Source organism: Seriola lalandi, unplaced genomic scaffold (assembly GCF_002814215.2).
Source record: "Seriola lalandi dorsalis isolate HSWRI2012SDOR001 ecotype SW California unplaced genomic scaffold, Sedor1 jcf7180002054482, whole genome shotgun sequence".
Lineage (NCBI taxonomy): Eukaryota > Metazoa > Chordata > Actinopteri > Carangiformes > Carangidae > Seriola > Seriola lalandi.
Window position 1 is genome coordinate 410923 of NW_019525035.1, and position 20880 is coordinate 431802.

Genomic DNA, 20880 nt, shown 5'->3' on the forward strand with positions numbered 1-20880 from the left:
GGGGTGGGGGGGGTGGAGTGGGGAGTTGCTCTTGTTGTGAGTACAAAATTACAGCCATCGCTCTGCTGAGCTGAGAGACGTGTGGTCTCAGATCCCGTCCTTCAAGCGAGACGCGGTAGCTGAAGATTCTTGTGTGAACCTGAACCCGGCTCATCGCGGCGAAGAACAAACTCTGGCTGCAATAAGATGAGATGTCATTTAATCTGCATCTGGGAGCCCTAAAATTATTTTCCTCAGGACACGGCCCACACTGTAATTGAGAAGAGTGATAGAGTTTCCCCGTCTTTTCTAACTGCGATGCTGTAGATGTGCTCGATTTGCCCAAATGAAATTCTGGTGTCTGGCAGGGTTTTTACAGTAGATGCAGAGTGACAATTAAAAACTTGAGCGAAATATAAAACTGTACACTAAAAGCTCTCCACCCAGAGAAAATGGGCCATAAAGCTGCTTCACTCCCACCACAAAGACACTAAATTTAGATCTGAGGAGAGCGCCATTTACTGTAAACACCTAATGGGAACATTTTATTTGGCCTCGACAACATGGCAACAAGTGAAAGTTATTAAAGTGGTTCGCTGATTGAGGTCTGTACAGTAAGACGTAGTCTGTGTGGGAGGAGCACTTACATCCTTTACTTCAAATGATAGTTTGACATTTTTGGGACGCCGGTTAGCTTAGCACAAAGACTGGAAACAAAGGGGAAACAGCTAGCGTGGCTCTGTCCAACAGCTTCAGAGCTGCTGGTAGGCAGGTTTTCTTACCCTCGGACCGAGCCTGCTTAGCTGCTTCCCCCTACTCCCAGTGTTTATGCTAAGCTAAGCTAAGACGACGACATGTGTTGTATGAAGGTTTTGAATCTGTAAAGTCATTAGTTACTAAGTCACATGAAATAGAAAGTACAATTACCTCAGATTTATACTTACAGTGAATACAGTACTTGGTGGATACTAACCAATTTCCCAGGAGCCGGGACTTTCGATCTCCCTGCGGCCGATGAAGTACCAGACGCACGCCATCCAGTGGGCGAGCAGGGCGAACATGGACATGAGCAGAGTCAGGACCACGGCGCTGTACTGGGAGTAGCGCTCCAGCTTCTGCAGCAGCCGCAGTAACCGTAGCAACCGCACCGTCTTCAACAGGTGGACCCCGAAGTACTGCGCAGACAGACACACACCTCATCAGTTCACACACACACACACACACACACACACACACACACCGCTGCAGCCTTCATCATGTCTTTAATATGAAGAAACTAGTCTGCAAAGGTGCCCAAAGATCTATTCTTTAAAACTGTGTTTTTGACAGTTTTGTTCTAAAGATGCATTTTTAGTTTCTTCTTCTTTTTTCAGCTGCAAACCAGAAAAAAAGCAAAAGCAAAAAGCGTCTCAGTGTTCGTTTTACATGCATGTGCAGTAATTCACCCTGCAGTTCAACATCTCTCAGGATCCCGAGCATGGAAACAGATCAGTGAGAGCTGTAGCATGTGCAGCAACATCAGATTGGCTCTGCGTCGTTTGTTTGTCTGATGAGCAACAGTTTGGGTGAAATGTTGGTCTAATAAATGCACACGGGAGCCTACGACACTGTGCACTCACTTTCCCTTTTCTCCAAATGTGGCTCATTACCGCCGGCGTGTCAGTGTGGAAAATGAATGCAGCAGACACGAGTGCACGTCCACATGTAGCCTGATTTGTCACACACTTTGTCAACCTGTCGCACTTTGCAGACACACAAACGTGCAGAGACGGACGACACGGTAACACACAGAGAGGAGACTCACCACGCTGACGTTGAAAGCATACAGCAGGTCAAAGGGCAGGGCGGCAATGAGATCGACAAAGAGCCAGGTGGTGACGTAGTGAACGCAGATGGAGCGGGCGTCGTACACTACCTGACCCGACGTGCTCACAAAAGTGGTTCGAAAGTTCAGCAGAATGTCTGCAGGGGACGACAACAACAGTAGAAGCCGACAGTGTTCACTCACTCACTGTCACATGATAATCGCACAGCAATGAATCACATGTAGAGCAATGGGTGTTCAACCACTCACACGCAAGTCACCTTAAAATAACAGGGAAAGACTTGTAACATGCAGAGTGTACATACATGTATGTAGAAGAAATGAATTATGCCTTTTGGATGTAACGTTTAAAAACACTGACTCTGTTCATATATTTATTTATTGATTAAATGGGAGCTTCTCGTCAGCGACACAGTTCTGGTCATTTTTAGACATTTTAATGTGGAGAAGTTTCATATCGTAACTTTAATCTTGATTCATTTAATTAGTCAACGACCAAATGATGGTTTCAGCTTCTGAAATGTTTGAGAATTTGCTGCTGTTGTTTGTCTAATTACAGTTAATTTAATATTTTTGTGTTTTAGACCATTAGACTGTAAAAGCTTTAAAGTGCAAAGTAACTACAAGCAGAGGCAGTTTCAAAACCTCCTGAAAAACACTGAAGGACACTGACATTCGAGGCTCAACGATTTAAAAAGCTCTAGTTTTAATTCAGGACACGTCTTGGCTTTAATCAGGATCTATTTCTCGACTCCCATGTTCGCTCACTGGTTGTTTTCTGACGTTGACGATGTCTCTCAACTCCTGAATCCTGGAACATCCGTGAACGCTCCAGTCATTTTTTAAAATCTGCAAAAATTGGCAAAAAAAAACCAAAACAAAAAAGTCTGTTGTGATGGACAAGAGCCTTTAAGTGAACCACCACTCCGTGTTTCAGGTCTCAATCAGAGGCTTGAGGATGTGGTTAATTCAGACCAGAATGAATAATCAGAGGCCTGATTTCAATCCGCTGCTGTTCGATGAGCGAACGTATTGATAAACAGGTCGGCCTATTAGTTTCTGACAAATGGGATATCGACTGACAGGAGAGGGCTACTGCACTGCGGGTGCCTCGTATAATTTCATTGCAGAAGTTTATCGACGGAGGGCTTGTGTTCGCTCTTTTCCATTAAGGCAAATGGTCCATTGAAGAGTTTCCTACAGTTAAATGGACACGACTGTGGACAAAGAGGCCTGTTTTCTAGGAAATGAGTTCGCAATGAGACATAATGGTGACTTGTGAATGGCTCATATCCTTTCACTGCCATGTGGCATCATTAAAAAGTTAAAGAAAACTTCTGTTAGGACTGACGAGCCTCTCAGATCCAGACAAATAGACGATTTACAGCCACTGAATCTGGTTCATTACTGAACTTAGTGTTAGTGTGAAGTGCTCAGGTGTGTGTCTGAGTGTGTGTTTGTCACGTTGTGGCAGAGATGAAAACACTTCTCTCTCTCACCTAAAATAAACAGGATCTCTACGAGGATGTCGCTGACGCTGGGCGGGCTCCGAGGGGCGGCGCTGCTGCTGCTGCTGCCGCTGCCGCTGCCGCCGCCGCCGCCGCCTTCCTCCCGCCCTCCCACCACCGTGAAACACACGTTGTAGGGCACGGTGACGGCCACGTAGAAGGTCGCCAGCAGAATCAGCCAATCCCAGCCGGCCTTGAAGGTGCCGTAGTGGAGGAGGATGAAGCGAGATTTCTGAATGGCTGCTACTTTGTACTCCGGGATCGGAGGCTTCTCCCCGAACATGTTCTGGATTGGACGACAGGGAGAGAGTCAGCATCACTTCCTCTCTCTCTCTCTCTCTTTCTCCCTCAAGCCACACACACACACACACACACACACACACACACACACACAGTAACACACACTTACTGAACCTCTTCATGCTTTCAGGTGAAATTACAGTGTGTATAAAATCTATATAAAATAATTCACAGGCCATTTAGAGTTTTCCACTTGATGTAACGGCGCAGCCATAAAATCTGTCTCGCTCATTTTAAATGTGTTTTACTGCAGAGTTTTAATGAAGCTGCGGAAAAAGCAGATAAAAGATGATGATGTTAAACATTGTGGAAAAATGTTTTTAGAACTGTGGAGATATTTAAGGAGACGACAGGGAAGTATTAGTGTGTACTCAGTTTATTAGGTACAGCAAGCAGAAAGTAAAGCGGTGTAATCCTACAGTCCTGCAGTAAATCCTCCTTTATGAAGGTGCTGATTCGACTGTGGTCGTTCTGGAGGCTAAACATTAACTTATTTCAAACTTATTATTTTCTTCTGTGTATCGGTGCAAGCGGGGACACACATGGGCGTATCTAACGACCAATCACAGATCCCCGTTGTGTTTAATCTAAACGGGGCCCCTTTAGGAAGCTGGAGGAGATGTCACCGCACGCTTCTTTAACGCTCTCTAAAGTGATGCACTACACGAATCTACACTCTCTCTATTTGCTCAGAAGCCAATAAAAAGGTCTTTGGGAAAAAGAGGAGTCATTGCAAATCGTCCACTGGTTGTTTAAGGAGGAGGGAGTTTGTCGGCCCTCAGGGGCCTCAAGCCGCCGCCTGCTCTGCTTGTTCAGAAGCTGCACCTCTATGATGCAGCACAGTTCAACAGCATCCTGCAGAAGGAGCCTGAAGTTGAACCAACACCTCTGAAGCAGCTGTCACACAAACGAAGGAGGATCTGTTTCAGGACTTTTGTATTAGAGAATAAAACAGTTTCATGAAGAGATCAGAATTTATCTCCTTAATCATAAAGTTTCTTGAGGACACTGTGAAGCAGCAACAGTTTCTTCTTGCCTCTGAAAAAAAGTAATAGAAAGTGAAAACAGAAGCTTATTTAAAAAAAAAAGGCTAAAATGTTAAACTACACAATATTTCGTATTTTTCACCAATTCTTTTCCAAAATAACCAATTTCCCAGTGTTTGCAAATAAAAACCAAAAACAGATAATCATCCTTAAATATACACAATCCCTCAGTAAACAGCTGCTTAATTCTGCAGCTTGTTTTTAATCACTGACATCAGCGAAATGTCCAGTCGAGCTCTTTTTACCCCAAAGTCAAACAGTGAGCTCACGCCCGACGACCTTCACGCCATCTGTCCGGACGCGCTGCCCACTGTACTGCAGCAGACCCACAGAGCAGTGATGCACTGATACCCCCCCCCCCCCCCCCCCCCCGTTGCAGTGGAGGTGTGTTGTATCACGTGATAATGAAAATACGATCCAGACTGAGACGGACTGCAGATCTGGACGCGTCGTTGAAGCAACTTGGGAAACAATTAAAGAAACTTCTGGAAGAACTTTTGATTCCATCTGGATGAAAGAGTCTCTGAAGAACCTGGAGTCTTCAAAACAGATTGTTTGTTGATGAACAACCTGTACGGGTTTTTTTATATAGTTTGATTTGTACTATATTTATCCTTCAGAAAAACATGTTCCTACCTCTGTGACTTGAATCTAGTCATCAGTGCAAAAGTCTCAGACGTAAAAAATAATGATTACATGAGCTGCACAAACTGGGGCTATTCTGGCATGCAGTGCATCCTCTGGCAACCGAACAACTTATTACTGCAGAGATATGAGATGAAATATAATGAACCTCTTTGGTTCCTGACCACAACAGTTACTCCAAACTTTTCAAGGAAGTGGATTCAACTGAACAAAAAAACATAGAAACTCACATTGTTGATCTTGAGCTTGCTCTTGTCTTGTTTCTGCAGATGTCCCGACAGGTGATAGAGCACGGCTCGACTGCGGCGCCGGTTGGCGTTGAAGCCTGGGGGACGAGTTACCTGATGCACCTCCAGACCCGTCTCCTCATCTGTGGAGGAGATTGAGACATGATTGATTACTATTTAATCCAAGAACACAAGCTTCTCTTAAAGCTCCATGTTTTCTTCTTCTTCTGTGTTTTATTTGAGGTGTTGATCCATAAGAAGATATATTTCTGGTTTTAAGAACCAAAAACCATCTCAGTGTAGTTTTACATCTCCTCTCTCAGGCTTCTCTCTGCAGCTCTAGTAACAACAGGTCGGTGAGCCAATCAGAAGAGAGGAGGCTCTGAGCCTCTCTTCTGATTGGCTGACTGTTTTCTGAGTGATCCAATAAAAATGAAGCAGATTTCAGGTAAAAACACTCAGAGAAACCAAATCCTGCAAGGTTTGGATGGTGGGTCCAGGTGGGCGGGGCTTGGTGACTGCTTCGATGTGACATCACAAAGTTCCAGAAGTCCTGACGGCTGGTTTTAAGGCTCAGTTTCTGAATACAGGCTGTGTGCATTTCTCTGTGGACTGAGGCTTTGATACTTTCACAGTATTAATATAGAAGCTAGAGCTGATCTATAATCACACTACACATGGACACAGACCTTTAACCTGCAGATAGAGCTTAGACAGGTGTCTTTTAAAGGACCACGTCTGACCTCATGAAGATCAAGTCAGACCAAGCTAACTAAGCAAGCTAAAGTAGCTTCTCTCTTTGTTTGTATCCAGTTTTTAGAGTTGAATTCTCTATAAGTTACATCACAGCTCCTCAGCACCACATGCTGCAGTTTTTCTGTAAATATTTGATATGATATTGATCTGCTGTCGGCCTTTGTGGCTCTTTATTGACTAAATTCTTAAGGTGTTTTTAAGGTAGAATTTGATGATCTACTTGAGTAACCGTCATGCAGGTAAAAGAATGTCAGCTGATCTCCCAGCAGCCTGAATCGGTAGATTGTTTTCTGTGGAGCCGTCATCCAGACACAAAAGCTTCCCTTGTTCTGTCCATTTCCACATCACATTTCCCATTGTGCTTCTTCCTGCCTCTGCCCATAACATGATGTCATGTTTGGCAAACGCCCTCCATTGTAAATCAAATGTGTTTCATCTGTAGCCAGCAGATTTCATTTGTTCAGAATATTTATGGACAGATTTAAAACTGCACAAAGATGCAGATGTGTCTGTCTCTCTGTCTATTCTCAGGTTCATCACGACCAACAGACGTGTGGCATAAACGAGGTGCATGTTTTCCTTTCTGAGGTCGCGTCGCACAGCGACTCTGAATGTTCAAAGACGGATTTTCTTCTGGGAAGTTTTAAAACAGGAGAAGCCAGACGGCGGCGGTGAAGATAAAGGTTTGTCTGCTGAGTCACATTGGAGCAGAGTATTATGAGATGAAAGAAAAGTTAGAGGGTAGATTCAAGGTCAGCGGGGGCTGATGGGATAATTTTACAGTTGGTAAACAGAAATTCCAGGTAGAACTTGTTGGCTGCATCCTCGAGGATGACTCATGCTGCTCAGATTACTAAGAATACAATCAGAAACGTCCCCAAACACCAGCTTCTCTGCTCATCTTAAAAAAAAAAAATCAATGTGGCTTTTGCTGCATTACTAATAACCCACTGGTTTTCACTCGGGACTGAGCCTCACTGACCCGTTTCAATGGGAAACATGAGACATTAAAGGGCAGGTTCACAGTGTGTCTGAACACTGAAACGGGTTTGTGCAAAAAAGCTTCCACAGTTGAAATGAAACAAATCAAATGGATATCTTCCAAAGTTTCCATCTGAAGCTCAACAGGGAAACACAGTCTGGGGAACAGATTAATTGTACTGCAGAACCACAGCTACTGCTTTAAATTCATGAAATAAAATTTAAACAACATTTGAAGAAAGGTTAATTTTTAAAAGTCAGTGCTTGTATTTCCTCTTTTTCACTTTAACAATCTGCTACATCTGGAATTTTCCCCCTAAATGTTTTTGCATAAAACTACATTTCGAACATAGATTTTTGTCCCCCAATCTCTCCTTTGAGGAAGAAATATAAATAAAGACTCAAATAAATAAAGACTCAAATAAATAAAGACTCAAATAAATAAAGCCACATTGCTTTTGAGCTAAATTATCCTCGTTGCTTGTAAGCACACAAACACAAAACTTTGTGCTGGTGTTGTGAAGCCGTTGTGTTTTCTTCCGGACTGATTTGGTGGCACCTGGATATCGAAGCTCTTTGAAACAGCTTCAGCCTGAGAAATTCTTCTGTTACCTCTGTTTATACCTATGGTATAATATACTACTAGTATATGGATACTGTGCTGTGTGATTCAGTCGCCCTTCTTGTTCTCTTTCATGACTTTGGAAAGCTTGTTTGTCTGGAGGTGCGGTCTACAGACGGGCTCCTGATGTAAGAATGACGGATACTGTAACGTCTTTATTCTCTCGACTGGAAGCAGCTCTCATCTTAAATGTTAATAATAAACTATTGATTGCATATTTATGGCACCAGCTGGCCTCATTTAACCGTCTCCTAGAAGAGAGTGGGCTTGGTGTGGGCCGGGGTCACTTAGCGTAAGGCTGGCGTCCTTTGCTTGTTAATAAAAGATGGCAGAGCATATGGACCCTGAGAAACCTGCATTTAAACCCCAGGCTTATGAATATCTCAGGAACAACTTTGCTTCGCTGCAGTGCCGATAGTCTGGTAACTGTTTCAGTATACATGTGTGTGAGGGGTGGGAGGTGGTGGTGGTGGTGGGGGGGGTCTGGTGCCAGGGCTACAGGTGAAGGAGAGGCCAGTCTTCCTCAGCATGTTTATGGAGTTGCCTCTAACACTTTCTGTAACTATGCGAAAACCGACAATTTGACAATTACACCCACCTCATGCCGTGATCCACCAGCTGCATGGCTTCTCTTTTCACAAGCTTTCCTTTTCTGTCTTAATTACACAACCATCTGTCTGACTTTTCATCTGGACAAGTGAATGCACCATCAGATCGTCCAGAAGCTCGTGCCGTCATCGCCACACCGCTAATTACTGCGTCCCGCCGCCTCTCTACTGGTGGACATGGACAGTTATCGCCAGCAGCTGTTCATCTAATCTCTAATGTGACAGCAGTGGATGGAAATTTTCATTAATTAGCTATTTTTTTTGGCCAATTTTCTTGAAATTTGGGTAAAATTTGAAATTCATCGTGGCTGTTTGGACTTGCTTTTGTCTGGCTAGTTCATTTTGAGCAAACTGACACCTTAAAGCAGTTGTTCCCAACCTTTGGTCCGGAGCCCACTGGTATAAAAGTTATTACAAGTGGGCCGACAAATCATTTGCAAAATAGTACTAATATAAAATAGTAATAGTAATTATAAAAAAATATAAATAATGTTTTTAAATGTTCTAAAGCAAAATTATCTTTAAAAACATTAAAAATGTTCATTGTTTTTCTTGGGGGAGGGGCTTAAGACCTATCAATGTGATAAGCTTATTGATTAATGGAGTCAGACACTGCCAAGATGGCAACGGTGGAGCAGCTCACTCTGAGCTTCAGAAATCTGTGGGTGAGATCACAGAGTCTATGTCCATCTTGCACTTACAGTCTATGGTTTGGACCTGCTTTTGCCTGGCCCGTCCATTTTAAACCAATAGTAAAGACGTTAATCTAAGGAAAGGTCCAGCTCATAATAAATGGTGGCTGGAAACTCATGTGTATTGAAGGATTCTGTACATTTCCACCTTTAAATGCTCGGCATACATTCACTGTTGCAGACTGGGAGGATGAAATGTAAAGAGAGGGATGCTGTCTTCACGCCTCGGGCTGGACTCTTCCTCTCATGCTGACACTACTGATAGCTTTCAGAATATACAGTGTGTTCTCTGGGGGAGCCTGTGTGCTAGTGGGAAAGTGGGCTGGCTATACATGTTCAATTATTAACACAGTCAACTAACACAGTGTGCATACGTATGTGTGTGAGCTTGTTGTAGTTGTGCACACCATGTGTGTCAGTGCAGATCTTTGTTTATTGAGCACAAACTAGCAGTCAGAGACTATTTCTTTGAGTTTCCTGCCTCTTCCTGTCCTCGCTCCCCTTTCATCTCGCCAACCCCTGCGTCTGCGTTTTGTAAAGTCACATCACGCTGAGCCAAGAGCCAGAAGTGAGCAGCTCAGCCAGTCAGCAGGTAAATGTTCGTGCCAACTCATCACATCGTAAATGTCAAAATCTTTCCTTCGTTTGCTTGTTGTTCGTCACTTTTTCTATCTTTCATTTCCTTCTCACATCCCAAAAAGGAGCTTACGGTGACTTAGCTGCAATCGGAGTGTAAACAGTTATATTCGTGTTGCAGTGATGAATCAGAAAATAGAAAAACCATTTGAATCCTCTTTTGTCTCTCTCGTCTTTTCCTTTCCGTCTGTTTCACTGTTTGTCCCCCGTCGTCTGCACGGCGCTCCAAATTTGGGAGCTTGAATTTAAAATGTAATAACTCATGCGCTGTGTAAAACACAGCTGGAGTGTATGAAAGCAGGCTTCAATCATTTCTGCAGTAAGGCAATAAGATATTCAGCCAAATGAGAGAGCCTGGGCAAGTGGGAGAAAATTGGGTAAGTGGTTTCAAGCAGGTGCTCTTTCCCACCAGGAAGCACTGCAGACAGCGGCTCTGAAAGCCAATCTAAAAAAAAAAAAAAAAACTTAAATTTTAAACACCGCACTTCATCTTAAGAGTCTTGATTACTCTGAACCTCAGCCTCCTTCTCCGCAGGGCTGGTACTCAACTCAGTGAGGATTTGGAAGTTTAAAATTAAGATTTGAATGTTTGTAATGTTTGCAGAATTACAAAATATTGACTGCACAGTCCCCTCAACACATAAATCTGCTCTTTAGGCTTTGCATGCTGGGATATTTGCATGCTGGGATATTTCATGCCGTTTTCACAATGGGCGAGAGAAACAAACAGCTGTGGGTGGGAACTGATGCAGGATCAATCAATAATGTGAAACAGATTCACAAGCTAAATATGTTTTTATTGGTCAGATTTCCTGTTCCTGTTGGTGAAATGACTTTTAGGCCGCAGGCGAAACGCAACTAATCTGACTCTGCTCACTGCTTTAAACCTACAGATGCAGAATCCTGCTGAGATACAGTTTACAACAGAGCTGAGAGCAGCACTGGTCAATATCACTAAAATATTAAGTAACTATTTTTAGCCAAAGCCCGAGAAGAATGAAGCCAATTAATGTCAAACACAGAAATATTTGACTAATTAAACCGTAATGAAAAGATCCATATTTAACAACCGGCTGCAACAAAACTCAGTAAACTATTCATTAATGAGATTCCATTCGTTCTGCTTTAAAAATGTTTCTATTAAAAGGTTCTATTGGATTTATTTTTTCCTCGTTAAAAAGTTTTTGCAGTGTGTTTGTCTCCTGCCAAGCTTCTGTTTATTAACTTTTTTTTTTTATCAATTTTTTATTTTAATGTAACAACACTATGATTATGTTGCATTTAGCCACCAAAACAACTTGGTTAAAACGTTGTTGTTGTCATGGTTACAATAATAACCACAGGGTTAAAGGAGCTATTTGTTTTTGCTATCGCTACATAGCTAGCGTTAGCATTAACAGCTGACTACTCACTAGTCTAGAAGACATGTTGTGAGTTCAGCATCAAACTTTATTCCTTTACTCAGCAACATCTGTCTCCAGAGGTGGAAAGCAACATCAGCGTTAACTCTTGTCTCTGTATAACGTCTTTTCTACTACTGAAGTTAGCACGCTAACCAGCTAGCCCAGGCTCGTCTCGTCACTGTCCGATAGCGGCTCACCTCCTACATTCGATCCGTTTACAAGATGTATTTTCATTTCCTAAAGGCAGCAATTATGTACAAATAACATGGGAGTGGAGTTTGCATCCTTCCTACCAGCAATTAATTCCTCTTTGCCTCTAATTAACTCACAAATGCTGCACGATCATTTCAACTGTGACACCCCCACCCCTCCGAGTATCTACCTTATCACATTTCACTCTGGCGAGCTGTGTGTCATCTCTGACAGGATGTTTATGGTTCACCCTGTGCATTTTATTAGAGGCAGTCATTAATATCAAAGTAATATTCAAATAGACAGACATTTATTTAATCAGGGTGAGATTTACACGAGGGAAACGACGACGCATGGATGAAAAGAAAGCAATTAAAGTTATTAATTGATGCGTGATTGTTTATTTGAAGTTGCAGTAGCTGCCGTGGCACTTCACCGCTCAGAGGCAAAGTGCCGTCCCCAGTGGTGAAAGGTAATCATGATGATGTTCAAACTAAACTGTAAAGATGACAGAGTTGTCCTGGAGGATTTTTATTTGAATCAGCCATCATAAAACATGAAAACCACAACAGCCTCCAGAATGTAGCACTGCTGACATAATGGAGATATAAACATGCTGCGACTTCTTTGTTGTAAAGAGCATTTGAATGAGTTTAGAGCGATAATATTTGATCACTTATTTATTTCATTTTTTTTTTTTTTTTTTAAATGACTTCAGTTATTTTAGATTTCATGTATTTTTAGACGGGCGTATGTTCAGGTTCCTCTGCTGAAGCTCAGCTAGTTTCTGTTCCACTAGCTCCTCATTCGACTCACTCGTGGACTCGCCTCTTCTGACGAGCCGTGACACGAAGCCCGTGAACACCCAGGGCTTATGGGAAACGGTGTTTGTTGTCATGACCCAGACTTGCTTTTTTAAGTTCCTGGGTACAAAGTCAAAGGCTGAATCTGAATGTCCACCGTCTGAACCTGCAGACGTATCCCTTGCAGACGCTTGTCAGTGATGCGTTCACTGTCATCACATAAAGTCTGCGAGGGAGCTGGAGTGTGTGGTGACGAAAAACCATGTAAACAATACAAGTGTTTTTTTTTTTTAATGGTCCTTAATGGTAATTGTTGCCATATTTGAGCTGCCAAACACAATTTAATATCAACATTAAACTCTCAACTGCGGATCTTCACACCATGAATTAGCCTTTGCCCGTCTGGTTTTTCCGATTATGACAAATCTGAAGTTTACAGAAAACCCTTTGTACCAAATGCAATAACTTTGTTGAACTTGTGAGCATCATTCACCCTGGAATCATGTTCATTATAGTCGTTTGGACTGTGCATGATGTGAGTTACAATGATGATGACCAGCGTTTGAAGCCAAAGGCTCATTTCCACATTAGTGGTAAAGATAATTATCATTATTATGTAAATTATTCAGCCTGTTCAAATTCTGTATTTATGATATGAAGATTTACTACCATCAATAAATTTATAAAACATAAACGGAAGAAGCAGATGTCTTCTATATAAATATGGTACATTATTCATGTATTTGTTCATTTTAACGACCCATCTATTGCTACGGCTTAGCAGAGAGTTTGCATGAGGATTGTGGATTTGGACTTCCTGGCAAGTCTGTTACGTCTGCAAGTGCACTGGAGTCGGGACGTGTCTCAGGAGTCTGAGGACAAGTCTGGGTCATCTTTTACCATCCCTCAGCAGAACTGTCAGCAGGTGTTACTCTTACAAACTCACCTGTGTCGGGTCCTTGCTCCGGATCCTGGTCCTTCTTCTTGTCGGTGATGTCTTTATGGGACACGAGGAAAAGAACCACTTCACCCTTTTCATTTTTAATGGGTACAATGTCCAAAAGACACCAGAACTGCGTCCCTGCAGAAAACACAAATGCAAACATGGGCAGTCAGTGCATAGTTTCCACCATCCTGGTGTTACTGCGTCGAGGTTGTTATTTGAGGTTTTTTCTCTTACTGAAAGAAAACCTCATGGAACTAGAATCACCTCCTCACGGTTGTATCCCTCCGCCATCCAGCCAAGTTACAGGAAATATAGTCACAGTCTCTCCTTCCTGAGTTACAGTGTTGAATAATGGCCAGAAGTGTTTTTGCAGAACATTATGATGTCACAGTGAAGTTGACCTTTGACCTTTTGGATATAAAATGTCTCACTTCATTTTATCCTTCAAGACATTTGAACTGAATTGCGTCGTAATTAGCGGATGAATTCGTGTCGTAATTAGCGGATTAATTCGTGAGTTATGGCCAAAAACTTGATTTGTGAGGTCACAGTGACCTTAACCTTTGACCTTTGACCACCAAATTCGAATCAGTTTATCCTTGAGTCAAAGTGAAGAATGGGACGAACAACCCAAAAGAAATGCCCCCGGCTCTGACTTTCTCCGGCGCAGAAGAATAAAAACCAAAACCGGCAATGTGCGATTTAGTCAATCAATACTGTCCATGACATTCATTCCCTCTGAAGGTGTAAATCTTAAAAGGCTGTACAGAAATATAGTTTCATTTTTTTTTGAAAAAGGCTCAGTGATTTAAAAAAAAAAAACAGTACAAATGTTTGCATTTGTCAGGGACTATTTTCAGCTGCGGATTTGATGCACCTGTGATTGAGGAGTGGTGAGGACAGTGTGTGTGGAACAGATCAGAGTAAACATGTTTTTTGTGATTAGGGATTTTAATAGTTTTTGAAAACAATGCAGGAATAATTTATATTAATATTTGATTAGAGAGACAATACTTCGTTAGCAGAGCTGATTCATTGTTGTTTTGGTTTTCTAACAAGAGAAACACCAAGACTTTTTAATATCGTTTAAATAAACTTATCAAACAGAACGACCCCCTGCTGGCTGCTACATAGATGCATGAAATCAGGCTAAAAACAAGCTGTTTCGGTTTCCTGTTACTCGCCTGTGATCTTGGACTCTGCATTAGGTACACTGCATACTGTTTCCTGCAGCTAATTCCCACCAGGGGATCATGTATGTCCATGATGCATTTAAATAAGCGGGAGGATTACCTCAATAAAAACATCAGCCATATTGCGGCTGGATTTGTCCCCGTGTGACTGGAACACGACGGTAAACAGTCGCGGTCGAAGCGACAGCGTGTACCGACTTCTGTTCCGCCTCTCCATGTATAACTATGAGCGAGGTACGAGGATAAAGGATGAAAGGCTGTCCTGAATATATATTGATTATTATTAATTAATCAGAGCACAGAGTTATTACTCAAAGAGGGTTATTAGGGGGGTTATTCTGATTAAGTAACATTGCTGGTGATCAGTAAGAGATAAAATACAAGCCCTGCACACACACGGGGAACACGTAACATGCTAACACCAACACGACCAACTTTGATTGGGAAGAGAAAAATGAAAGCAATAGAGAGAGCAGGACTCAAAATGTGATTTATCAGGCAAGTTCTGAATTCTAATTGGATAGACGGACACTTATTTGTGACGGACATCAGAGATAATGATCTCTCCGCGAAGTGTAACTCACACCTGATCATATCAACACGTGTTTCATGTCTGAGCGTTGACTTTTGACTGAGTTATGACTCTGAGAAGTAGAAGTTAAATCACCTTCCAGCAGAGTGAATATTTAATTCCCCGCCTCCTCCTGTAAAGTCCAAATGGGTCTTTAGTCTTATTTTAATTACTCTCGTTTTTTGACAAGGACATTTTTTATCAAATGTTTTTCTTCATATGTATTTCTTTCGTTTTTATATATGTATATATGTTTTTATACAGGTGTATATTTAAGTGTGTTGTTTGTTGTGTTTAAAGTATGCACAACTTTTCTTAAAAAAACCAATAAGATGTCACTAATATTTCACTGTAAAGTTTAATATTTACAGTTTCTTTCATATAATATTTACAAATGAAAACTTTAAACTGATATTTCACTCAGGATATTTCCAGTTATGTTGCAATTATCCAAATGCACACCATATAAAAAGTACAGTCAGAAGTGAATGCGCTTTGTTTGCATTTTTACTCACTTTAATAACCAAACATTACTCAGTACTTTTTATTTTTATTTATTCCCCGTCGTTCCTGTGTGTTTGGTGGCCGGTGATTAAAAAGGGTTACTGGAAAATGTATTATATTGTACATTCATATCAGAACGCAGTTGAATGAATATATTATGAGTGTGTACTCGGTGGATAAAATGCAGTGTTGAAACTGCGCCCCGGGCTCTTTAGTGAGAGAGCTGTGGTGATCTGAGTGAGGCCACTGCTGATGAATGTGTTTATTCTTCTCCTTGCTCCCCTGGAGAACTGTTTAAATGCTAATGCGGAGCTCATGTAGAGCTGATAAAGGCATGAAACACTTGTAATTCGTAATTTGTGTGTGTTTGTTTCTGTAACCCTGTGTTGCTCTCTGTACAGGTTTATATCTCAGAGGAGCAGACGTGTCCACGTCTCTGCGTCCGTCTTCACACAGGATGTGACTGTCACTCTGGACCGAGCCTTCGCCTCTTTTTACCTCCTCGCTCATCTTTCATCCCTTTCATCGTTAATTATTAATAAATCAAAGCCGTGATTAATACAGAGAGGATGACTCTTCTCCTCTTCTTCTCTTCTTCTTTCACAGCCCTCCGTCAAGATTTCTCACATTCCCGTTTCCCAGTTGCTCTTTTTCTCTGCTTTTCACACTTCACACGGCGTCTCATCTCTTCCCTCAGCTCACTCTGAAGCTCTGACGATCCACAGGAAGTGAACAGCGTCCGGACTCTCATCAAACTGAAAGCGTTCGTATGAAATTGTATGGATTTTCTTCCATTTAAAACCACTGCCTGGCTGACTGTTGACTGCTGAGGCATTGTGGCTCAGAGGGTGAGGTAGCCATTGTAAGATAAAAGCTCCTTCAAATTTGCATATAAATGTCCTCTAACACTTGCATGGCTCATGAAGTACTTCAGACATCCATTCCCTCGGTGCACACAGTGCTGCATGTGCACTAAATATTAAGTATATTCTATGTTTATTCTTTAAGTCATATGTGAATTTGTTTTATTACCTTTGTTTTTCCAGAAGTCCAGGTTTTAGGACTCTGCACTCAGCACTTTGCACTCTTTGCAGTTTTCAACCAATGTTAGCTCACACACACACACACACACACACACACACACACACACACACACACACACACACGGTGATTTCTCACCTTCCTTCTTGTAAAAGACCAACTCGGTCTTGAACTCCTTCCTCTCATCGAGGGCTCCTTGGATCTGGGCCGTCAGCCGGTCGCTTGTGTCCGGGCCGTACAGGAAGTGACACGCGCAGCTCTTCTGCATGAGCTCTGCGCGGGCGTAGCCAGTGAGCTCGCAGAAACCGTCGGAGCAGTAAACGATGGGGTAGAGCGACTGCACCTGGGCATTTCCCAGGACAAAGTTGCTGTCTGTAAGAGAGAGAGAGAAAGGAAAGAGTGATCAACATGACGGTGAGAGAAGTTGATTTCACTTGAGAATTCAGATCCATTACATCTGATGTAGGACTTGACCCACACCTGTATAAGCCTGTGAACATTCAACAACATCTGATATGTTAAATATGAAGCACAAAACAGTTTGATGCATTCACTTTTAAAGGTCCTGTGTTTTATTTAAAGTGTTGATCCATCAGAAGATATAAAAACCATCTCAGTGTAGTTTTACATCTCCTCTCTCAGGCTTCTCTCTGGAGCTCTAGTAACAACAGGTCAGTGAGCCAATCAGAAGAGAGGAGGCTCTGAACCTGACAGCTTTGTTGTGACATCACAAAGTTCCAGAAGTCCTGACGGCTGGTTTTAAGGCTCAGTTTCTGAATACAGGCTGTGTGCATTTCTCTGTGGACTGAGGCTTTGATACTTTCACAGTATTAATATAGAAGCTAGAGCTGATCTATAATCACACTACACATGGACACAGACCTTCACACTGGAGGAGCTTTAATGTTATTGTCTTATTTCTATTTCTTGTCAAAGTATCATGAACTTTTATTGAGAATTGTATTTTACTTCTTTAAATGTTGCAGAGACTTTAACAGTCCAGCCAAGAGAAAACCTCTGAGGATAACACTGAAAGAGGAGAGGAGGCTCTGAGCCTCTCTTCAGACATTTTCAGTTTGCACAGTATCTCCAGTATCTGCAGCGTGTAAAGTGTAAACACTCAAAGCAAGAGTGTGTGTGTGTGTGTGTGTGTGTGTGTGTGTTTGTGTTGTTTCATCGCCTGTGTTGCTTGGAGCTCTTTCGAGAGACAGTTTGAAACGAAGAGTCGAGACAAGGAACTGATCAAACCAGCGAGAAAAAGGAACAAAAAAGGGGAGGAGCCATGTTTCATTGACTTAACACGTGGTCATTCCTCAGATTAGCAGCAGAACGATCCTTCTCATTAGCTAATTGCTAATTTAATCCTCTCCGGGAGTGACAGCAGAGATATCCGGTGCTGCCAAATAACAGAGCTGAAGACCACCTTCCTTAAAATCCCCACAGTCCGCCTCCGTCGCTTCCTCTCTCTTCCCGTGGGATTCGGCCCTGATGTCATCCAGCGCTCTGCGCTTGGATACGCTGCCAGGCACGAGGCGAGGCTCAGGGGCCGAGAGGCCACGGCAGTAATTACACAACAACGAGTAATATGCTGCCAAACCGAGTTCAAAATTACAAATACTACAAACTTTGTCTGCAGTGGAGAGAGCGGTGATTCGCTCCAGCTCCAGCAGATTTTATACTTTCATATCAACGTTTTCTTCTTTTTTTTTTTGGGTCTGGAATAATGCAACAAATCAAATGAAAAGAGCAAAAAAAATAAAAAATACATTAATCAGACTCTCAAAACTGTCTGACTTTTCTACCCTCTCTGCGGCAGAGCTACTTTATTATACAGAGGATGTAAATTTTTAAAGACATCCCATATACTATATCGTGTCAAGGAAATCTGAAGGGCAAATACAGTAGACGTTAAAAAACACACACATACACAAAAAAGACAAACTGTGCACATTAAGGAAAACAATAACGACACGAAGAAACAAACAAAACAATCAACAAACAATCGTTACCGTGAGACAGCTGCTTGTTCTCAGTGTGAGAATCTCCTCCAGCTCGTTAATAACCAACAGATTTAATGTAGAAACTTCTTGTGATTATTTTAGCGTGTCGTTTCATATTTTTTAAAAGCCTCAGTGATTTCCTGAAACATCTGGCCACTGTAGTTTTTAGCAGCTGGCAGTAAATCGTACATTTGTTGGGGACTATTTTCAGCCGTGATTAACACACATTCTGTGCGGTGTGGCGGGGGTGGGGGACAGATCAAAAAGCTTTATTCATGGCGGTTTGCAGAAACATAATCTACCTCAGGTTTCAGTCAATGTCTTCAGTCTTTGTTTTGTTGCCTGGAAACAGTTTTCATGCCTATCTCCCCTAAACGACTTCCCTGATCCATAACCATGTCTCTTTCTCTACTTTATTGTCACTGTCCCCCCCCCCCCCTCTCTCTCAGTAACACTTGTATTTGTTCAGTACACGTTCGGCGGCTGCATCTTCTCCGGTTGTCCTCGCCGGTTCCTGCTCAGTCTCGCTCTGCTGTCGTCTTCCTGCATCAGCTCCGAATTCACCGTTGGTTTTTTTTAATGAATGTTTCTCCGTCTGTCTTCCACGGTTGTGTCACTGTCTCCGAGGTCAAACGGGGCTGTTTGCAGCTTGAATTACAAATGAGAAGTGCTCTGTCTGACCTTGTGTGCAGGAAAGCTAATGGGTGTGTGTGTAACTGTCCCTGCATTATGAACAGACTCATTAGCTGCTCCATGTGCACATCTCTGACTGTGGACTCTGTGTGTGTACACATTTCATACTCTCTGTTCATCACGACTAAATGTTGGTACCACTTTCTGAAAAGCATCATTTATTAACAGTTTATAGGCTGTAATCGATCAATAAATCACCTACTAATGCTTTATAGATCTGTTATAAGAACAACTTTTGGGTTGCCAGGTTGTCATACTGTTCGAGCACTTATCCTCAGGAAGAGAGCTGCAGGAAGTCTGGAGCAAATTCTGTTTATAAAATGCAATTAACATTTACAACTGCAGAAAAATGTATTCATTAATACTTACTATTTTACTTAATGTTGATCTGTGTGAAAGACTTAAAATGTAGAGAGAACAAGACAGTGAATGTGAAATGTTGACTCTCCTGCATCGTCGTTATGGTGATACCATGGTGATAATAACGTCTAAAAATAAATCATCAGGTTTGTAGTTTTAAATGTTATATGATTATTATGTTTCTCAGTTTCTAATGAGCCATTAACGAAGGTTCATCTGTTGCAGCTAAAAAAGGTAATAAATCATTAATAAAAGGTTCTATGATGCATAAAGGCTCCAGTTACTGATGTTAATAAGCAGTTTATGAATGTTGGTTTTTGGTCCAGATGTGCTGCAGTTGTTTTCCAGAAGATGTGACAGCCCCTTCTATTAACGGCTCATAACTGATCTGTAGTCAGCGATTTATGTAACCATTAATAAATCCATTATAACAGCTTATAAAACACTTCCTGTGTTGCCTTAATGTGATGCCAAAAGTTCTTATTTTGACTTTGGAGAAATAAGCATTTTTTAAAAACGAGCACAGTCTTTTGATGTGATGGGATCAGCCATTAGTCACAGAGAGGCCGACTTCCTCGCCGTGACCGAGCACCTGCTGCTTCGGGAGAGGCTTGTTTTGGCTTTCGGCTCTGGTTCATCTGTGTTTGGCATGTGTTCGGAGAGAAAACCAAATGTCAGTTTGCACAGTATCTCCAGTATCTGCAGCGTGTAAAGTGTAAACACTCAAAGCAAGAGTCACACAATGCTTTGTAAGGATTCAACATTCCTCAAAGAAAAAACACAGAGTTCGTTTCTATCGAAATATTCAAACTGACGCACATGAAAGCGGCTTGATCGTGAGAGAAGAGCCGGACCGCTGGAGGCACAGCTGCTGGTTTCCAGAGCGAGGAAACCCGGCAGATCAGTAACAAGAATTGATCGGGCGAAGCAAACACTGCCAAGAGTCCATCACAAAACCTTATGAGGTTTCATTAATTGATTTGGCCAATAGCACATCCGCCCCTCCCTCCAGTAACAATCTTGTGCAGAGGCGGGAACATGCCTGGCGTGATCCTCTGTTTACTTGCTTTACAAACACAGCTCCGCTCTGAGGCTGTTGATCAGTGATCAGCAGAAGACAGATGTGTGTGTTTGAGTGTGTATATTTGTGCATGCGTAAATACCAAGTGGAAAATTTTGCCAGTGCATTTTCAGTTAATGGCCCCGGGCATGTAGATGGGGGAACAGTCGGTGCTCTGGCGTTCTCATTGATTCATCAATTCTGAGAGCCCCCGAGACCCCCGCATTAAATATTTTATGGCCTAACGATGATGGGTGAAGTGTGTGTGTGTGTGTGTGTGTGTGTGTGT

General features: G+C 42.2%; 1 protein-coding gene across 1 annotated transcript in view; it reads right to left on the reverse strand.

Annotated features, from left to right (window-relative positions):
* The window catches only part of kcnh3 (potassium voltage-gated channel, subfamily H (eag-related), member 3), a 125537-nt gene that overhangs the window by 34065 nt on the left and 70592 nt on the right, over positions 1 to 20880 (reverse strand). The window contains 6 exon segments of the mRNA XM_087175677.1: positions 953 to 1154; positions 1784 to 1941; positions 3304 to 3598; positions 5534 to 5673; positions 13170 to 13304; positions 16617 to 16850. Coding sequence (XP_087031803.1) covers positions 953 to 1154; positions 1784 to 1941; positions 3304 to 3598; positions 5534 to 5673; positions 13170 to 13304; positions 16617 to 16850 — 1164 coding nt within the window.